Source organism: Oncorhynchus keta, chromosome 29, assembly GCF_023373465.1.
Source record: "Oncorhynchus keta strain PuntledgeMale-10-30-2019 chromosome 29, Oket_V2, whole genome shotgun sequence".
Taxonomy (NCBI): domain Eukaryota; kingdom Metazoa; phylum Chordata; class Actinopteri; order Salmoniformes; family Salmonidae; genus Oncorhynchus; species Oncorhynchus keta.
In genome coordinates this window covers 43,682,164-43,698,332 of record NC_068449.1, presented here as the reverse complement: position 1 = coordinate 43,698,332, position 16,169 = coordinate 43,682,164, and the positions used below count along the sequence as shown (strand labels likewise).

Sequence of the window (16,169 nt, the reverse complement as noted above, 5' to 3'; positions counted from 1 at the left end):
TTGTGTGTGTGTGTGTGTGTGTGTGTGTGTGTGTGTGTGTGTGTGTGTGTGTGTGTGTGTGTGTGTGTGTGTGTGTGTGTGTGTGTGTGTGTGTGTGTGTGTGTGTGTGTGTGTGTGTGTGTGTGTGTGTGTGTGTGTGTGTGTGTGTGTGTGTGTGTGTGTGTGTGTGTGTGTGTGTGTGTGTGTGTGTGTGTGTGTGTGTGTGTGTGTGAGCTCTCATAAATATGAATAACACTTGATGGAATACACTTTTACTTGCAAGTTTGGGAATTAAAGAACAAACTGTCCCTGAATTTCTATAATCAGATCCAACATTTGTCTGCGCAAGAGGGATCCCCTCTTGCCTTGCCGTTTCAAAATGCTGTATGCATGTGCAAACAAACATCGTATAATGAGCTGATTATCTCAGTCTTAAATGCATGGGTATCTCTCTTTCTCTCTCAAAGTCCCTCTTTCTCTCTGTTATTTATATTAGATACCAGTTTCATGTCGGTCTTACTCTCGTCATCCCTTTCATGTGTCCCATTGAGATTTAATTAACGAAAGATGCAAAGGGTCCCTGCACCAAGGGGTAGCGTCATAAATTACCGTGCGACAAATAAGATACAGTAACCCTCAAATCAACAGCTATATACAACAATGACTTTCACATAACACTGCTGTACCTCATTGATCATTGTAAAATTAAACATTTAAGAATTCATACTTCGATTTCTCTCTCTCCCTTCAGTCCCACTTCCCTCCACCTCTCTCTTTCTCTGTGCTTCGCTCCTTTTCTCTCTCAGCCTGAACAAATAAAAGCATTGAGCCGCTAACATCTGACAGACCCCCCCCCCACACACAAACAATGCGCGCGCATACACGCATGGGTTTAAAAGTGCTGCCAACACACCGGGCGCATCACATCTTCTCAAGTATCTGCGGAGAGGAAGCAATGTCCCCCTCTACTCACGCCGCCCCTGATACGCGAGAGGGAGACTGATGATTGGACGTCCGGTGCTTATCTTTATAACCCTCCCCAGCAGACATGCGAGTTGCGTGTCTGTGGCTGTCCCTCACCTATTTGGTCCCCAGCCTCGACGGGTTGGGGGCACGGGAATACAACAACTCAACCATTTTCGGCGGGGGTCTATTTGTGGATGCAGAAGGACTGCTGAACCTGTCAGCTCCGTATACGCCCAACCGGACAAATGTCTTCTCGCTTGACCTGGACGATGGCACGCTCGCGGACTGGCGCTCCATGGCAGTTAAAAATTGCTACGGTGGAGAGTCCCATAACCGGACCGTGAAATCCCTACTGGTCCTGGCTTACTCGTTCATCATTGTCATCTCGCTGTTCGGAAACACGCTGGTGTGCCATGTGGTGATCAAGAACAAGCGGATGCACTCCGCCACGAGTCTGTTCATCATTAACCTCGCAGTGGCAGACATTCTTATAACGCTGCTCAACATGCCCTTTACTTTGGTGCGAATCGGACCGGGGACATGACAACCTCGCTACTGTCTATGGGCACAGGCACAACAAATATCACTGTACACAAATGACCACACACACACACACACACACACACACACACACACACACACACACACACACACACACACACACACACACACACACACACACACACACACACACACACACACACACACACACACACACACACACACACACACACACGTCTTTGAAATCTTGCGGTATAAAAATGATATCCATTATTTTTTTTACATTTTTCATCATGGTAGATCAGTGATTATCTCCGGAAAGTGGAAGAACGCGTGGGTTTTTAAATACATTTGAACCAATTTTCCACAGGTGGTTTGGATGATGAGAGTGCTTGCAGTGAGGGGGATATGTTCATGTTAAATCGTTCTATTTAGCACGTATGGATAGGAAGGCTCCAGCTTTTCATCACTCAATCATGCCAGTATAAAACAGCCTTGTCAACATACCTGTGTGGTCTCCCTCAGGTCCGTTTTGTGAATAGCAGCTGGTGGTTCGGGAAGGGAATGTGCCACATTAGCCGGTTCGTCCAGTATTGCTCCCTGCACGTATCCACACTCACGCTCACGGCAATCGCGCTGGACAGACGCCAGGTAGGCTAACTGTCATGCATACAATCGGTGAATATCGTGAAAGTCGTGTGTGTGCTTCATCTAATTAAAGGGTTGCAGTTAGCTTAACCTGGTAAAATAAAAGCTGTAAAGGAAAGCTGTAAGGAAAGCGTCAGCACTCGAAAGCGCAGGGGGGAGCTGTCCACGCGGTAGTGCTGAAAGTGCCTTAGCTCAAGAGGTTTCTCAAATTGACTCGCTAATTGTCAGCTTGTAACCAGTGAATCACCAATCACCAGGCCTGAAAGTTTGATACAGGAAAAAAAAGCCAACTATTCTTATGTTTTGTCCTCTTAGAAATATATATTTTTGGGGTATAGGTATTTTTCAATGGAGCGTGACAGTAAATTATTGGTTTATTGCCACAGTTTCTGGGACAAGGCAGCTTCCAAGCTATAGGGACAAGTATGTTATTTTCTGCCATCTGCTGTAGTCTATCTTTTCAATTGAAAGAATATTTGACGGTATTCACATTCAGTTGTTTTTCATAGAGTTGTCTTGGATATGTGTGGATATGAGTCTCCTATGTATTTATGAGCTACAGTCCAACTAAAAGTGTGGTTTGTAAGGGAGGAGTGTGGAACAGAGAACAGCAGCAGGTGTGTGTAATGGAGTGTGTGGCATGAAGAATGTGTGCGGCCTGGTGTGTATAATGCGACCTGATAAAAACACTGTGTGTGTGTGTGTGTGTGTGTGTGTGTGTGTGTGTGTGTGTGTGTGTGTGTGTGTGTGTGTGTGTGTGTGTGTGTGTGTGTGTGTGTGTGTGTGTGTGTGTGTGTGTGTGTGTGTGTGTGTGTGTGTGTGTGTGTGTGTGTGCGTGCACAGGTCATTCTCCACCCTCTGAGGCCCCGCATGTCCCCGGCTCGTGGTGTTGTGTGTGTGATTCTTATCTGGGTCATGGCCAGCTGCTTCTCCTTGCCTCATGCCATCTACCAGGAGCTCCTAACCTTCGTGTACAGGTACACACACACACAGACACACACAGACACACACACACACACACACACACACACACACACACACACACACACACACACACACACACACACACACACACACACACACACACACACACACACACACACACACACACACACACACACACACACACACACACACCTTCGTGTACAGATAACCACACACACACACACACACTGAATTGATAGAACAAACACTTCACCTTTGTGTACACAATAACCACCAGGTATTCTTTTCTCGCAGTTCTCTCTTCCCTCCAGCCTCTCTCACTCTCCCGACATTTATCATTCTATGTTTTGTTTGGGGGTTTCCAATGTTGTTGCTGTTTCTCATGTTGACTTTTCATGACTGTATTCTTCTCTGTGCTATACTCATAGCTGGTTATGTGCTCTCTCTCTATCGTCCTCCAATCTCCTTCTCACTCTCCCCTATCTTCCCCTCCTTATCACTCCCTCTCCATTTTCTCTCAGTAAGGAAAAGGTGCGCAGCCTTTGTGTCCCCGACTTCCCCGAGCCCTCTGACGTCTATTGGCAGTGCATTGACCTCCTCACCTTCATCCTCCTCTACGTCCTACCCCTCCTCATCATCACCGCCGCCTACTCAACCGTGGCACGCCGCCTGTGGCGCCGTAACGCTATCGGGGACACCACCACTGCGCAGTTCGCTGTGCAGCGGCGGAAGCGGCGGCGCACCCTGGCTATGTTGTTGGTGGTTGTTGGGGTGTTTGCGGTATGCTGGTTCCCTCTGAACTGCTACGTGGTGCTTCTCTCCAGCCAGGCCATTCAGTCATCCAATGCCTTGTATTTCTGTTTTCATTGGCTGGCGATGAGCTCGACGTGTTACAATCCCTTCATCTACTGTTGTCTGAACCCCACCTTCCACCAGGAGCTTAGGCTGCTATTGGGCATGTGCCGGAAGAGGGGGCGTGGAGGGGTGGGGCCGGTGCTGGTGGCTCCACCCTCCTGCGCACTCTGCCACAGAGCCGCCTGGCCGGAGAGCCGCACCTGTTCTCGGCCGAGTCACGCCCCTTCACACCCGAGTCGTGCCTCCTCTCGGCCAAGCCACTCCTCGTCCTCTCACCAGCTTCCTAAAGACAGGCATGTCCTTTTCTCTGCAAGACATGCCAATAAAACAGACATCCTATCAGTGGAGCCTATAGTAGCTGTCAGTTAACTACAACTACCAGAATGCACTTTGGTTGGGATTGTGTGAATGATTGAGTTTATTTGACAATTAAAGACATGTAAAAGTTACTGCATTTGGTGGTGAGTCCTGTTGAAGGACTACGTTATTAGCTAAAGACAGTTGGGGCTCTAGAACCAGAAATGTATTATCTTTTAACATTCATGACAGCGCCACCTTCGGGAAGAAAGGTTTCACATTGATGGGAACAGGGTGTGATGAGGTCTGGCAACAAATGCAACACCCAAACGAACAACTACTCTGTTAGCACATATTGTGCATACTGTACATACTGAGTATACAAAACATTAAGGACACCCCCCCCCCCTTTTGCCCTCAGAACAGCCTCAATTTGTCAGGGCATGGACTCTACTAGGTGTCGAAAGCATTCCACAGGGATACTGGCCCGTGTAGACTCCAATGCTTCCCACAGTTGTGTCAAGTAAGCTGTATATCCTTTCGGTGGTGGAACATTCTTGATACAGGTGGGAAACTGTTGAGCATGAAAAACCCAGCATCATTGCAGTTCTTGATACAAACCTGAGCACCTGCTACCGTACCCCGTTCAAAGGCACTTGTCTTTTGTCTTGCCCATATACCCTCTGAATGGCACACATACACAATCCATGTCTCAATTGTCTCAAGGCATAAAAATCCTTCTTTAACCTGTCTCCTCCCCTTCATCTACACCGATTGAAGTGGATTTAACAAGTGACATCAAAAAGGGATCATAGCTTTCCCCTGGATTCACCTGGTCAGTCTATGCCATGGAAAGAGCAGGTGTCCTTAATGTTTTGTACACTCCGTGTATATTAGCAGAACAGTACTGTCGCGGTATGGACAGTTCTGCTTTTCCTCGGGACCACGTTGCACCACATCTGTTGTAGTTTCTTTTTGTAAACCTGCCTCTTCTTCTATCTCTTTTCATTCTGTCTCTGGCTAGTTCTTCTGTCTCGCTCTTCAACTAATTCACAGAGAATTATATCGATCATTGGAGTTTCACTGCTGCTGCCGGGGAGTTGCAGGAAGGAGAGGGGCTGACGGAGCTAGGAGTTCAAACGGAGTTTGAAGGAACAATCTGTAACTTTCACTTCCAGTCGAATGTGCTATCCCTGCACTCTTGTATACTGTGGCGGTGGGTCTCGCTTGGCAAATGTAACCAAAGGTTACCCACAGAATTGAAGTAATTCTGTAGCAGGTTCTGTACATTTGCCAAGATCCACTCCTAAAGTTTACCACAAACAAGTGCAGGGGAAACACTTTTAACCTCTGACTGTAAATGAAAGTAGCAGATCGGACCTTTAACAAATGATTTAGTTCAGGTCCATGGGAAAGAAGAATGTTATGGAGGTGGGGTGAAGATTATTTTGCTCCAGATGTTTCCTCTCTACATCTGCTGGCAGTCCCTGTGTAAGATACAGGTTGAAACATGGACAGCTGACTGCACATGTGGTGGTAGCTATTAGAGATATTCTCTTGTACTTTTGTGGCCCCCGAAAATGTGAACCACGTCATTGCGGTCTCTCGCTCTGCTGTGTGTGATTCTTGCTAGCTGTCACTCAAATGGCGAGGGGCTGAAGCTCATTGGCCAAAATTTGAATTGCTCGGAGGCTGGCCCACCTGGGGGTAAATGTAAGGAAAATGCCACTGTACAGCTTCCTGAAAACAGTCCCTTTCAACCTAGGGATTTTGTGGCTAATTGACATAAAATAGTAATTCTGCTCATAGATTATTTATGTACTGTATGTATGCATATTGACACATCCAGCCCAAAGTGGGAGGTTAAAAAAAGACAAATACTAGTTGCCAAAGTACCAGAGCATAAATATGCATTCAGTTGGATAAATAGATGAAAGTTACAGACCAAACCTTTTAATAACTGATTGAGTTCAGGACTGTGCAAAATAAGAAAGTGGTACACTATACTTGACGGAAGGAACCCTATAAGGCCTGGTCAAAAATAGTGCACTAAAGGGGAATAGGGTGCCATTTGGGACCCTTCCTATAAATGAGAAGCCTACTGCTTGAATGCTACGTTATGCATTAGCTTGTTGGAAATTAGGCACTCGGTAACCTTGTCCGCAGGCACAATTACAGAGGGAGCCGGCTGGTGGACAAGATGAGGCCCTCAGAGTCAAAGGGTTCTGTGATGCTGTTGGTGGTACTGTTAACCAGACCGTGGATACAATTGTATTTGTTTTCTTTAAAACACTTTATATCCATTTCATTTAGCTGACCAAGAGCGCCAGGTGGGTGGGGTTTGCACTTTTGGGACTATTCTGTTGTAGGGCAAGCTAAAATCAAGCGCACTTAAAGTATGTGAAATAAAACAAGTTCCTCTTTCACCAAGACCTGATGGTGATTTGAACATGTCTGTGTTAATGTTTTGTTCTTAATCCATTTGAATGGTGAGCAGACCAGGTGAAGAGTGTGAGCGTCTGTGACATGATGCTCACGTGTACAGACGACAATGATGGTGGTTTAAACCTGACATTTGAACATGCTTGTGTTGATGTTTGGTTTCATTAAAGTTGTTCTTGTTTTGAATGTTGATGCCAGGGTATGATGTTAGATGGTGGTAACAGCAGGCATGAGCATCTGTAATATTATGGTTTTGTGATGTAAATGTGATGTGGGATCTTAATTGTGAATTCTCCCTCTCTCTATCTGTGCTTTCTGAGATCCATTGCCTTAACTCATAGTGCACATAAACACAGCAAAAAAAGAAATGTACTCTCACTGTCAACTGCATTTATTTTCAGCAAATTTAACATGTGTAAATATGTGTATGAACATAACAAGATTCAACAACTGAGACATAAACTGAACAAGTTCCACAGACATGTGACTAACAGAAATGGAATAATGTGTCCCTGAACAAAGGGGGGTCAGTATCTGGTGTGGCCACCAGCTGCATTAAGTACTACAGGGCATCTCCTCCTCGTGGACTGCACCAGATTTGCCAGGTCTTGCTGTGAGATGTTACCCCACTCTTCCACCAAGGCACCTGCAAGTTCCCGGACATTTCTGGGGGGAATGGCCCTAGCCCTCACCCTCTGATCCAACAGGTCCCAGACGTGCTCAAAGGATTGAAAGCCAGGCTCTTCGCTGACCATGGCAGAACACTGACATTCCTGTCTTGCAGGAAATTACGCACAGAACGAGCAGTATGGCTGGTGGCGTTGTCATGCTGGAGGGTCATGTCAGGATGATCCTGCAGGAAGGGTACCACATGAGGGAGGAGGATGTCTTCCCTATAACGCACAGCATTGAGATTGCCTGCAATGACAACAAGCTTAGTCCGATGATACTGTGACACACCGCCCCAGACCATGACGGACCCTCCACCTCCAAATCGATCCGGCTCCAGATTACAAGCCTCGGTGTTACGCTCATTCCTTTGACAATAAACTCGCATCCGACCATCACCCCTGGTGAGACAAAACCGCGACTCGTCAGTGAAGAGCACTTTTTACCAGTCATGTCTGGTCCAGCGACGGTGGGTTTGTGCCCATTGGCAATGTTGATGCTGGTGATGTCTGGTGAGGACCTTCCTTACAACAGGCCTATTAGCCCTCAGTCCAGCTTCTCTCAGCCTATTGCGGATAGTCAGCACTGATGGAGGGATCGTGCGTTCCTGATGTAACTCAGGCAGTTGTTGCCATCCTGTACCTGTCCTGCAGGTGTGAAGACCGTATGTACCGATCCTGTGCAAGTGTTGTCACACGTGGTCTGCCACTGGGAGGACGATCAACTGTCCATCCTGTCTCCCTGTAGCGCTGTCTAGGCGTCTCACTGCATGGACATTGCAATTTATTGCCCTGGCAACATCTGCAGTCCTCATGCCTCCTTGCAGCATGCCTAAGGCACGTTCACGCAGATGAGTAGGGACCCTGGGCATCTTTCTTTTGGTGTTTTTCAGAGTCAGTAGAAAGGCCGCTTTAGTGTCCTAAGTTTTCAGAACTGTGACCTTAATTGCCTACCGTCTGTAAGCTGTTAGTGTCTTCACGACCGTTCCACAGGTGCATGTTCATTAATTGTTTATGGTTCAATAGGAAAGCATGGTAAACCGTGTTTAAACCCTTTACAGTGAAGTTTTGGGATTTTTACAAATTAGCTTAGAAAGACAGGGCCCTGAGAAAGAGACGTTTCTTTTTGTTGTGCACATGCCTTTCTCATAACACTGCACTTTCCTTTTGAGATATTTATCAATTTGTTAACGAATTATGATTACCCACCAATGATTGTGTTATAGATGTGTCTGTGTTTGTAATAACATCTAAGTGACTCAGAGTTTAAAATGTATATTTTTTGCTTTACATGGTCAGCCCTGCACCAGCCAGATTGTGTGTGTGTGTGTGTGTGTGTGTGTGTGTGTGTGTGTGTGTGTGTGTGTGTGTGTGTGTGTGTGTGTGTGTGTGTGTGTGTGTGTGTGTGTGTGTGTGTGTGTGTGTGTGTGTGTGTGTGTGTGTCTGAGTGCGTGTGCGTCTGAGTGCGTGTGTGTGTGCTGATGCTTGCATCTGTGGGTCGGTATTGCCAAAGGGCTTGAATAAAGTTTCTGTTCTGGTCTAGCTCTTTAGTAGTGAATTATGAGGCTGAGAAATTGGTCAATATGTTCATTATCCAACCCCCTTGTTGGTTTGAACTTTTTCTCTTTACAAAAGCCATTAAAGTATGCCATGTGACAACAATGGGTTGGTGTGATTCATAGATAACGGTATGGTTTTGTGCACTATCATTTCTGAACTCCCTTTCTACTTCCAGTAGGTAGGTAGGTGTGCGTGCGTGCGTGTAGGCAATCTTTCTGATCTCCCACTCTGCTACTATTCATAAGAGTGGGAGTCATTCTGTCGAGGGAACGTGAGGTCCAAGGTCAGTTACATAAATGAGTGCAGGGCATTTCATGTACGGCACATGAAACCCCTGAAAGATGGAGAAGTGGCGTCAGAGAAGCACAAATCTGTCTGATGACCTCAAAAGCAAGTCACAAAGTGCTGTTGATGAACCTTCTCTGCCCCTTTGCAATCAAAGTACACTTTTAAGATACAGAGGTATTTACGAAAAATTCAATTTCAGTCCTGCCGTGACGAACAGGTGTGTTGACATTTACAATGCCTGCTAGGCTGCTATGTACATTCTATTCCAATTTTGGATTCACACATTGTGGTTGTTTCTGTTTGATGTGTATTCTGAACAAGTCCTCATAAAAATGCAATTACAGTGCTCCTCAGTGGAGCAGCGGTCTAAGGCACTGCATCTCAGTGCTCGAGGCATCACTACAGACCCTGGTTTGATTCCAGGCGGTATCACAACCGGCTGTGATTGGGAGTCCCATAGGGTGACGCACAATTGTCCCAGCGTCTTCCGGGTTAGGGTTTGACTGGAGTAGGCAGTCATTGTAAATAAGAATTTGTTCTTAACTGACTTGCCTGTATTTAAAAATAAAACAAATAAAACAGTGCCTACCCAGTGAACGTATAACGTTCTGAGAACTATATGTTTCTTAGACCTTGGTAAGAGCGTGGTTGTCCAATGGTTATTTTGGATACAACCTTCCCATAACCTTTCCTACAGTTAAGAAACAATTTTCTTCTCAGGGAATTTCGGTACTTCTGCATAATATTTTTTTCCCAGTTTCCTCATGGTTCTATTTAAAGTCATGTTCTCATAACGTTAAGACAACTTTCCATTAAAACCAGAAGAAAACATTAGTAACGTTCAAAGAACATTATAAGAATATTATTTAAAAACATGTATATTCCGTTCTTGGCATCAACAGAACACTCTCTGGCCTCTATCTTGTTAAGTGTGTTGAGGTGTGATGGCCATGCCCACTAACTGCCCACATTAATTTAATTTAAAAATATATATACATTGGGGAGAACAATTATTTGATACACTGCCGATTTTGCAGGTTTTTCTACTTACAAAGCATGTAGAGGTCTGTAATTTTTATCATAGGTACACTTCAACTGTGAGAGATGGAATCTTTTCAAGTAATTTTATACATTACTGTTACAAACAAACCAGTTAATTGCAATGAAACAAACCAGTTGATTGCAATGAAAGCAAACATGACTGGAAAAGTCACGTTCTGTGTGGGTTATTTACCTGGAATGTGTCGTCGAAAAAGGAATGAGACGGAATTCACGACACAAGCGGTTCACAAAATGTTTCGTGTTAGGCTATAAAAACGGATTTGATCAAACAAAAGATCATTCATTGTGTAACAATGAGCATTGGGATTGCAAACAGACGAAGATCGTCAAAGGTAAATGATTTATTTTAATGCAGTTTGTGATTATGTTACGCCTGTGCTGGTTGAAATAGTCTTTTTATGGGGCTCTATGCTCAGATAATCGCATCTAATCTTTCACCGTAAATCCTTTTAAAAATCTGACAACGCAGTTGGATTAGCAAGATTCTAGGCTTTCGATACATGTGAGACACTTGTATTTTCATGAATGTTTAATATGACTATTTATGTAGCGATCACCTTATGTTGTGGAATTTCATCCCGTTACCGGGTTCCGTGCGCAGAGAGGTTAAGAATCCCTCCTGTTCTCCACTCATTACCTGTATTAACTGCACCTGTTTGAACTCGTTACCTGTATAAAAGACACCTGTCCACACACTCAATCAAACAGACTCCAACCTCTCCACAATGGCCAAGACTAGAGAGCTGTGTAAGGACATCAGGGATAAAATTGTAGACCTGCACAAGGCTGGGATGGGCTACAGGACAATAGGCAAGCAATAAAATGCAAATGAATTACTTAAAAATCATACAATGAGATTTTCTGGATTTTTGTTTTAGATTCCGTCTCTCACAGTTGAAGTGTACCTATAATAACAATTATAGACCGCTACATGCTTTGTAAGTAGGAAAACCTGCAAAATCGGCAGTGTATCAAATACTTGTTCTCCCCACTGTATATATATTTCATCTTTATTTAACCAGGTAGGCCAGTTGAAAACAAGTGATGTGATCTTAATGAGTGCTTGTTTGCTTTTAGACAGGATCAGTTTGAATAGACTAAAATTAACAGCTTGTATGAGTTACAAAAACATTACATGGTAGCTCCATCCTGGTGATGCAGTCGACTAATTCTATGGATAGAGACCAGACAGTCATTGGTTTGAATCTCACTGACAACATGCCACAATGAAAATACATGTTTTTTCATGATTAATGTCCATGTATCCTATGTGTGCCTGGAGTTCAAAACAGTGTACCCAAACTAAGCTAGAAGTATTAATGAATGTTATTTAATTACCTTAAAATAACCTATAATTTCCATTCTCAGAGCGTTAATAAAACCTCCCAGGAAAACTTTCAGGGAACCATAGAGAAACATTCTCGGAACTTCCATGCAACCTAAAAATGTACGTTACCAGAACAGGTGAAATTTTCACTATCGTTCTCAGAGCGTTTAGAAAACATTCTGTTTTAACGGTCAAGTAATGTATCGGAAACCAAAAACATATGTTCCCCGAACGTCCAAGGAACCAAATGTACTAGCTGGGAAGTGAACGTCTTCAAATTGTTGCCTTAAAATAAAGTCATGTTGTCATAACGATAAGACAACTTTCCATTAAAACCACAAGAAAACATTAGTAACACAACAGTAAAACTTTATCAACAGATTAAATTAATTTATTAATTGGGACATTTTAACAGATTTCAGGACACAGCATTGTACAGTTTCTTCAGTTTCTTGGCAATTTCTAGCATGGAATAGCCTTCATTTCTCAGAACAAGAATAGACTGACGAGTTTCAGAAGAAAGCATTTGTTTCTGGCCATTTTGAGCCGATAGGCAAGTTCTCATTTGCAACTGGCCAAGATAAAGCATAGCAATTTGACACATACAACAACACATGGAATAAACAAAACTTAGTCAATAATACAGTAGAACAAAATAAAACAAAAAGTCTATATACAGTGAGTGCAAATGATGTAAGATAAGGGAGTTAAGGCAATAAATAGTCCATGATGGCGAAGTAATTACACTATAGTAATTAAAACACTGGAATGGTAGATGTGCAGAAGATGAATGTGCAAGTAGAGATACTGGGGTGCAAAGGAGCAAGATAAATAAATAAATACAGTATGGGGATGAGGTAGGTAGATAGATGGGCTATGTACAGGTGCAGTGATCTGTGAGCTGCTCTGTCAGCTGGTGCTTAAATCTAGTGAGGGAGATATGAGTCTCCAGCTTCAGAGATTTTTGCAGTTCGTTCCAGTCATTGGCAGCAGAGAACTGTAAGGAAAGACGACCAAAGGAAGAATTAGCTTTGGGGGAGACCAGTGAGATATACCTGCTGGAGCGCGTGCTACGAGTGGGTGCTGCTATGGTGACCAGTGAGCTGAGATAAGGTGGGTCTTTACCTAGCAGAGACTTGTAGATAACCTGTAACCAGTAGGTTTGGCGACGAGTATGAAGCGAGGGCCAACCAATGAGAGCGTACAGGGCGCAATGGTGGGTAGTGTATGGGGCTTTGGTGACAAAACGGATGGCACTGTGATAGACTGCATCCAGTTTCTTGAGTAGAGTGTTGGAGGTAATTTTATAGATGACATCACCGAAGTGGAGGATTGGTAGGATGGTCAGTTTTACGAGGGTATGTTTGGCAGCAGGAGTGAAGGATGCTTTGTTGCGATATAGGAAGCCAATTCTAGATTTAATTTTGGATTGGAGATGCTTAATGTGAGTCTGGAAGGAGAGTTTACAGTCTAACCAGACACCTAGGTATTTGTAGTTGTCCACGTATTCTAAGTCGGGGCCGTCCAAAGTAGTGATGCTGGACGGGCGAGCAGGTGCGGGCAGTGGTCGGTTGAATAGCATGCATTTAGTTTTACTTGCGTTTAAGAGCAGTTGGAGGCGACGGAAGGAGAGTTGTATGGCATTGAAGCTCGTCTGAAGGTTAGTTAACACAGTGTCCAAAGAGGGGCCAGAAGTATACAGAATGGTGTCGTCTGCGTAGAGGTGTATCAGAGAATCCCCAGCAGCAAGAGCAACATCATTGATGTATACAGAGAAGAGAGTCGGCTCGAGGATTGAACCCTGTGGCACCCCCATGGAGACTGCCAGAGGTCCAGACAACAGGCCCTCCAATTTGACACACTCAACTCTATCAGAGATGTAGTTGGTAAACTAGGTGAGGCAATCATTTGAGAAACCAAGGCTGTCGAGTCTGCCAATAAGAATGTGGTGATTGACAGAGTCGAAAGCCTTGGCCAGGTCGTTGAATACAGCTGCACAGTAATGTCTCTTATCGATGGCGGTTATGATGTCATTTAGGACCTTGAGGGTGGCTGAGGTGAAGCAGAAGCAGCTGTTGTTTCTTTCAGAATACACCAACCAACTTTGGATTTTTTCACCACTTACCAAGGTCTTCCTGAAATACTGATGGTGGCAACTTCTTCCATCACTCTCATTCCTTGGGAAAACAAAGTTAGGTGGTACCTCACATGGTCCTCTGCAAACTAGTTGTGTCCGAATTCATGTAGTTAGATTACATCAGTCAGAACTAAAGGCCAGTCAGCAGGGTCTGTAGACAGTGGTTCTTGCTCAGCAGCAGGATTTGGTGGGGGATTCTGCAACAGGTATTTCTAATGGAGAGCATGTGGGCATTAGTTTACGTTATTCACAGCATTTCTAGTTGTGGAACATCCCACACACATACCCAGTAATAATAAAATCATCATTGTTATCTACAGTATGGAAATGTAAAATTTGCAAAAGGGAAATTATTTATTTTGTTTATGTTACACAGGGATGCACACACACACACACACACACACACACACACACACACACACACACACACACACACACACACACACACACACACACACACACACACACACACACACACACACACACACACACACACACACACACACACACACACACACACACACACACACACACACACACACACACACACACAACGAATCCTGAAGAGGTCTGTGTGGCTGAGGAGGTAGATGGCTCCTCATCCTGGCTAGTGCCAGAGGGTGCTCCAAAATATTTCAGAAGTGCCCCTGAATTTGCATTGAAATACAGTCTGACACCCTAAATACATTTGTTGCGCAATTAAATACATGTCATTATGCACAATTTATCAAACTTTCAGAATAGGAACCAAATGAACCATACTACCTCATTGGCTAATTCTAGGCAAAAGACAGCTCAAAAGACTCAATATATCACAAAAGATACAAAATAATATAGACATCTTTTAAGTTAGCCTACAGCATTGGAAATTCCCCTGACTGAGCTCAGGACCGAGTCAATACAATCACAGGACACCTTTATATTGTCAACCCAATGAAAGTTAACCAAATCAATAATGTGCTAGTTAGGTTGTAACCGTTTTGCTGCAGGCTACACACATTATCATGATAAAACTGTGTGAAATTATATCCAATGTTGTGGAAGCTAGTTGGACAGAAAACGGAATATTGTCAAACCTATGTGTAATAGCATAGCAAGCAACGTAGCAACACAGGCTAACAAACATAAGTGTTACACTAGCCTCTTTCATTACATGCATAATATTATACTCATAAAGAGATGGCATAGCTGCATAGCTTTTATCTTTTGCACGTTTCTCCTCTTCTTCGTTCCTCTTTTTCCTAAACTGGGCATCTGATGGCTTAGACCTTTTCTTATCCATTTGTGTTGATTTGGCACTGGAGCATCAATACATTACTCATCCCCCAACACTGTCAACCAAGAGTCAAGACTACATTACCCATCCCCCAACACTGTCAACCAAGAGTCAAGACTAAACCAATTCACCTTGGTGGTGTGGAGACTGGTTTTATTTTATTCTTAACGATTTCACACAAACCAGAAAAAAATGCAACAATATGTCTGTGAAACTATATATTCACAGTATTATGAATGAATTGTGTTTTATTTGGTAGCATTTCTTTGTGTGACTGATTTTTCTTATTGCATTAGTACTGTACAAAGTTAGAGGTACGCTATTTGATAGATACCCCCGCTCCCCCTACCTCAGGCTTCCAGTGGGGAGACCTGAGGTCAACTTACCCACGCCCACCTCCCCATCTCGTACTTCTGAGTGGGAGACCTTCCCAGGCAGTAGCCTGCCAAGCTCACAAACTAGAATCAGGACAGTCACTCTGACAAGGTTAATTGACCCACAGTCCAACACGGTGACATTATATCCTTGACGTGATGTGCAAATGATCGATAGAAAACCAATCGCGCAAATGTCACCATTCCCCAAAAAATTGTGCGGGCGCCCCGTGCTGCCCCTGTCAAGATGCCGCCCTGGGCGGCTGCCCATGTCGCCCATACCTAAATCCGCCACGGGTTCCAACCAGAAATACAACTTTGCCACTGTTCATTGTTCTCTTCTATCTCTTTTCCAAGGTTAATGATGCAGTGTGTCCACTTCCAAGTCAACCATTTAGCAAATCAGCTTGTGTGGCCTTGGACAGTGACAGCCTGAAAACACTATACATTTTTTACTAAACTGACAAGACCTCGTATCACTCTCTCAGATCACTCTCGCACACACACGGACACATAGTTAGATTACATTTATTTGGCAAACCTGGGGAAGAAGGGCCTTGATGTGGCATAATATAAAAAACATTTGGTTTATTGTGTGATTGATGTTTCGGTTCAGGCAGTAACCTTAGATGACCTACATGTTGACATGATGATCGACATGTCCACACGTCATGTAACCACAGGGAAAATAAATCAGTGAGGTGTGCCCCATCAAATAATGTTTTTTTTCTCCTTACGTTCAAACTCTGAATACCAAAGAGATTATTTAAAAAAGACACACCAGTGCAGAACCCTCAAATAAATAGAAGGGAAGGCTCTGATAAATAGACATTTCCGCTCACCT

At 44.0% G+C, this 16,169-nt stretch overlaps 1 protein-coding gene across 1 annotated transcript; it reads left to right on the top strand.

Annotated features, from left to right (window-relative positions):
- Positions 1–923: 923 nt before the first annotated feature.
- LOC118362093 (G-protein coupled receptor 83-like) lies at positions 924–8,949 on the top strand. The gene is made up of 4 exons (XM_052486596.1): positions 924–1,465; positions 1,972–2,097; positions 2,938–3,071; positions 3,561–8,949. Exons 1-4 carry the CDS (start codon positions 1,028–1,030, stop codon positions 4,261–4,263), a joined length of 1,401 nt encoding a protein of 466 aa, XP_052342556.1. The 5' UTR covers positions 924–1,027; the 3' UTR covers positions 4,264–8,949.
- Positions 8,950–16,169: the final 7,220 nt, after the last annotated feature.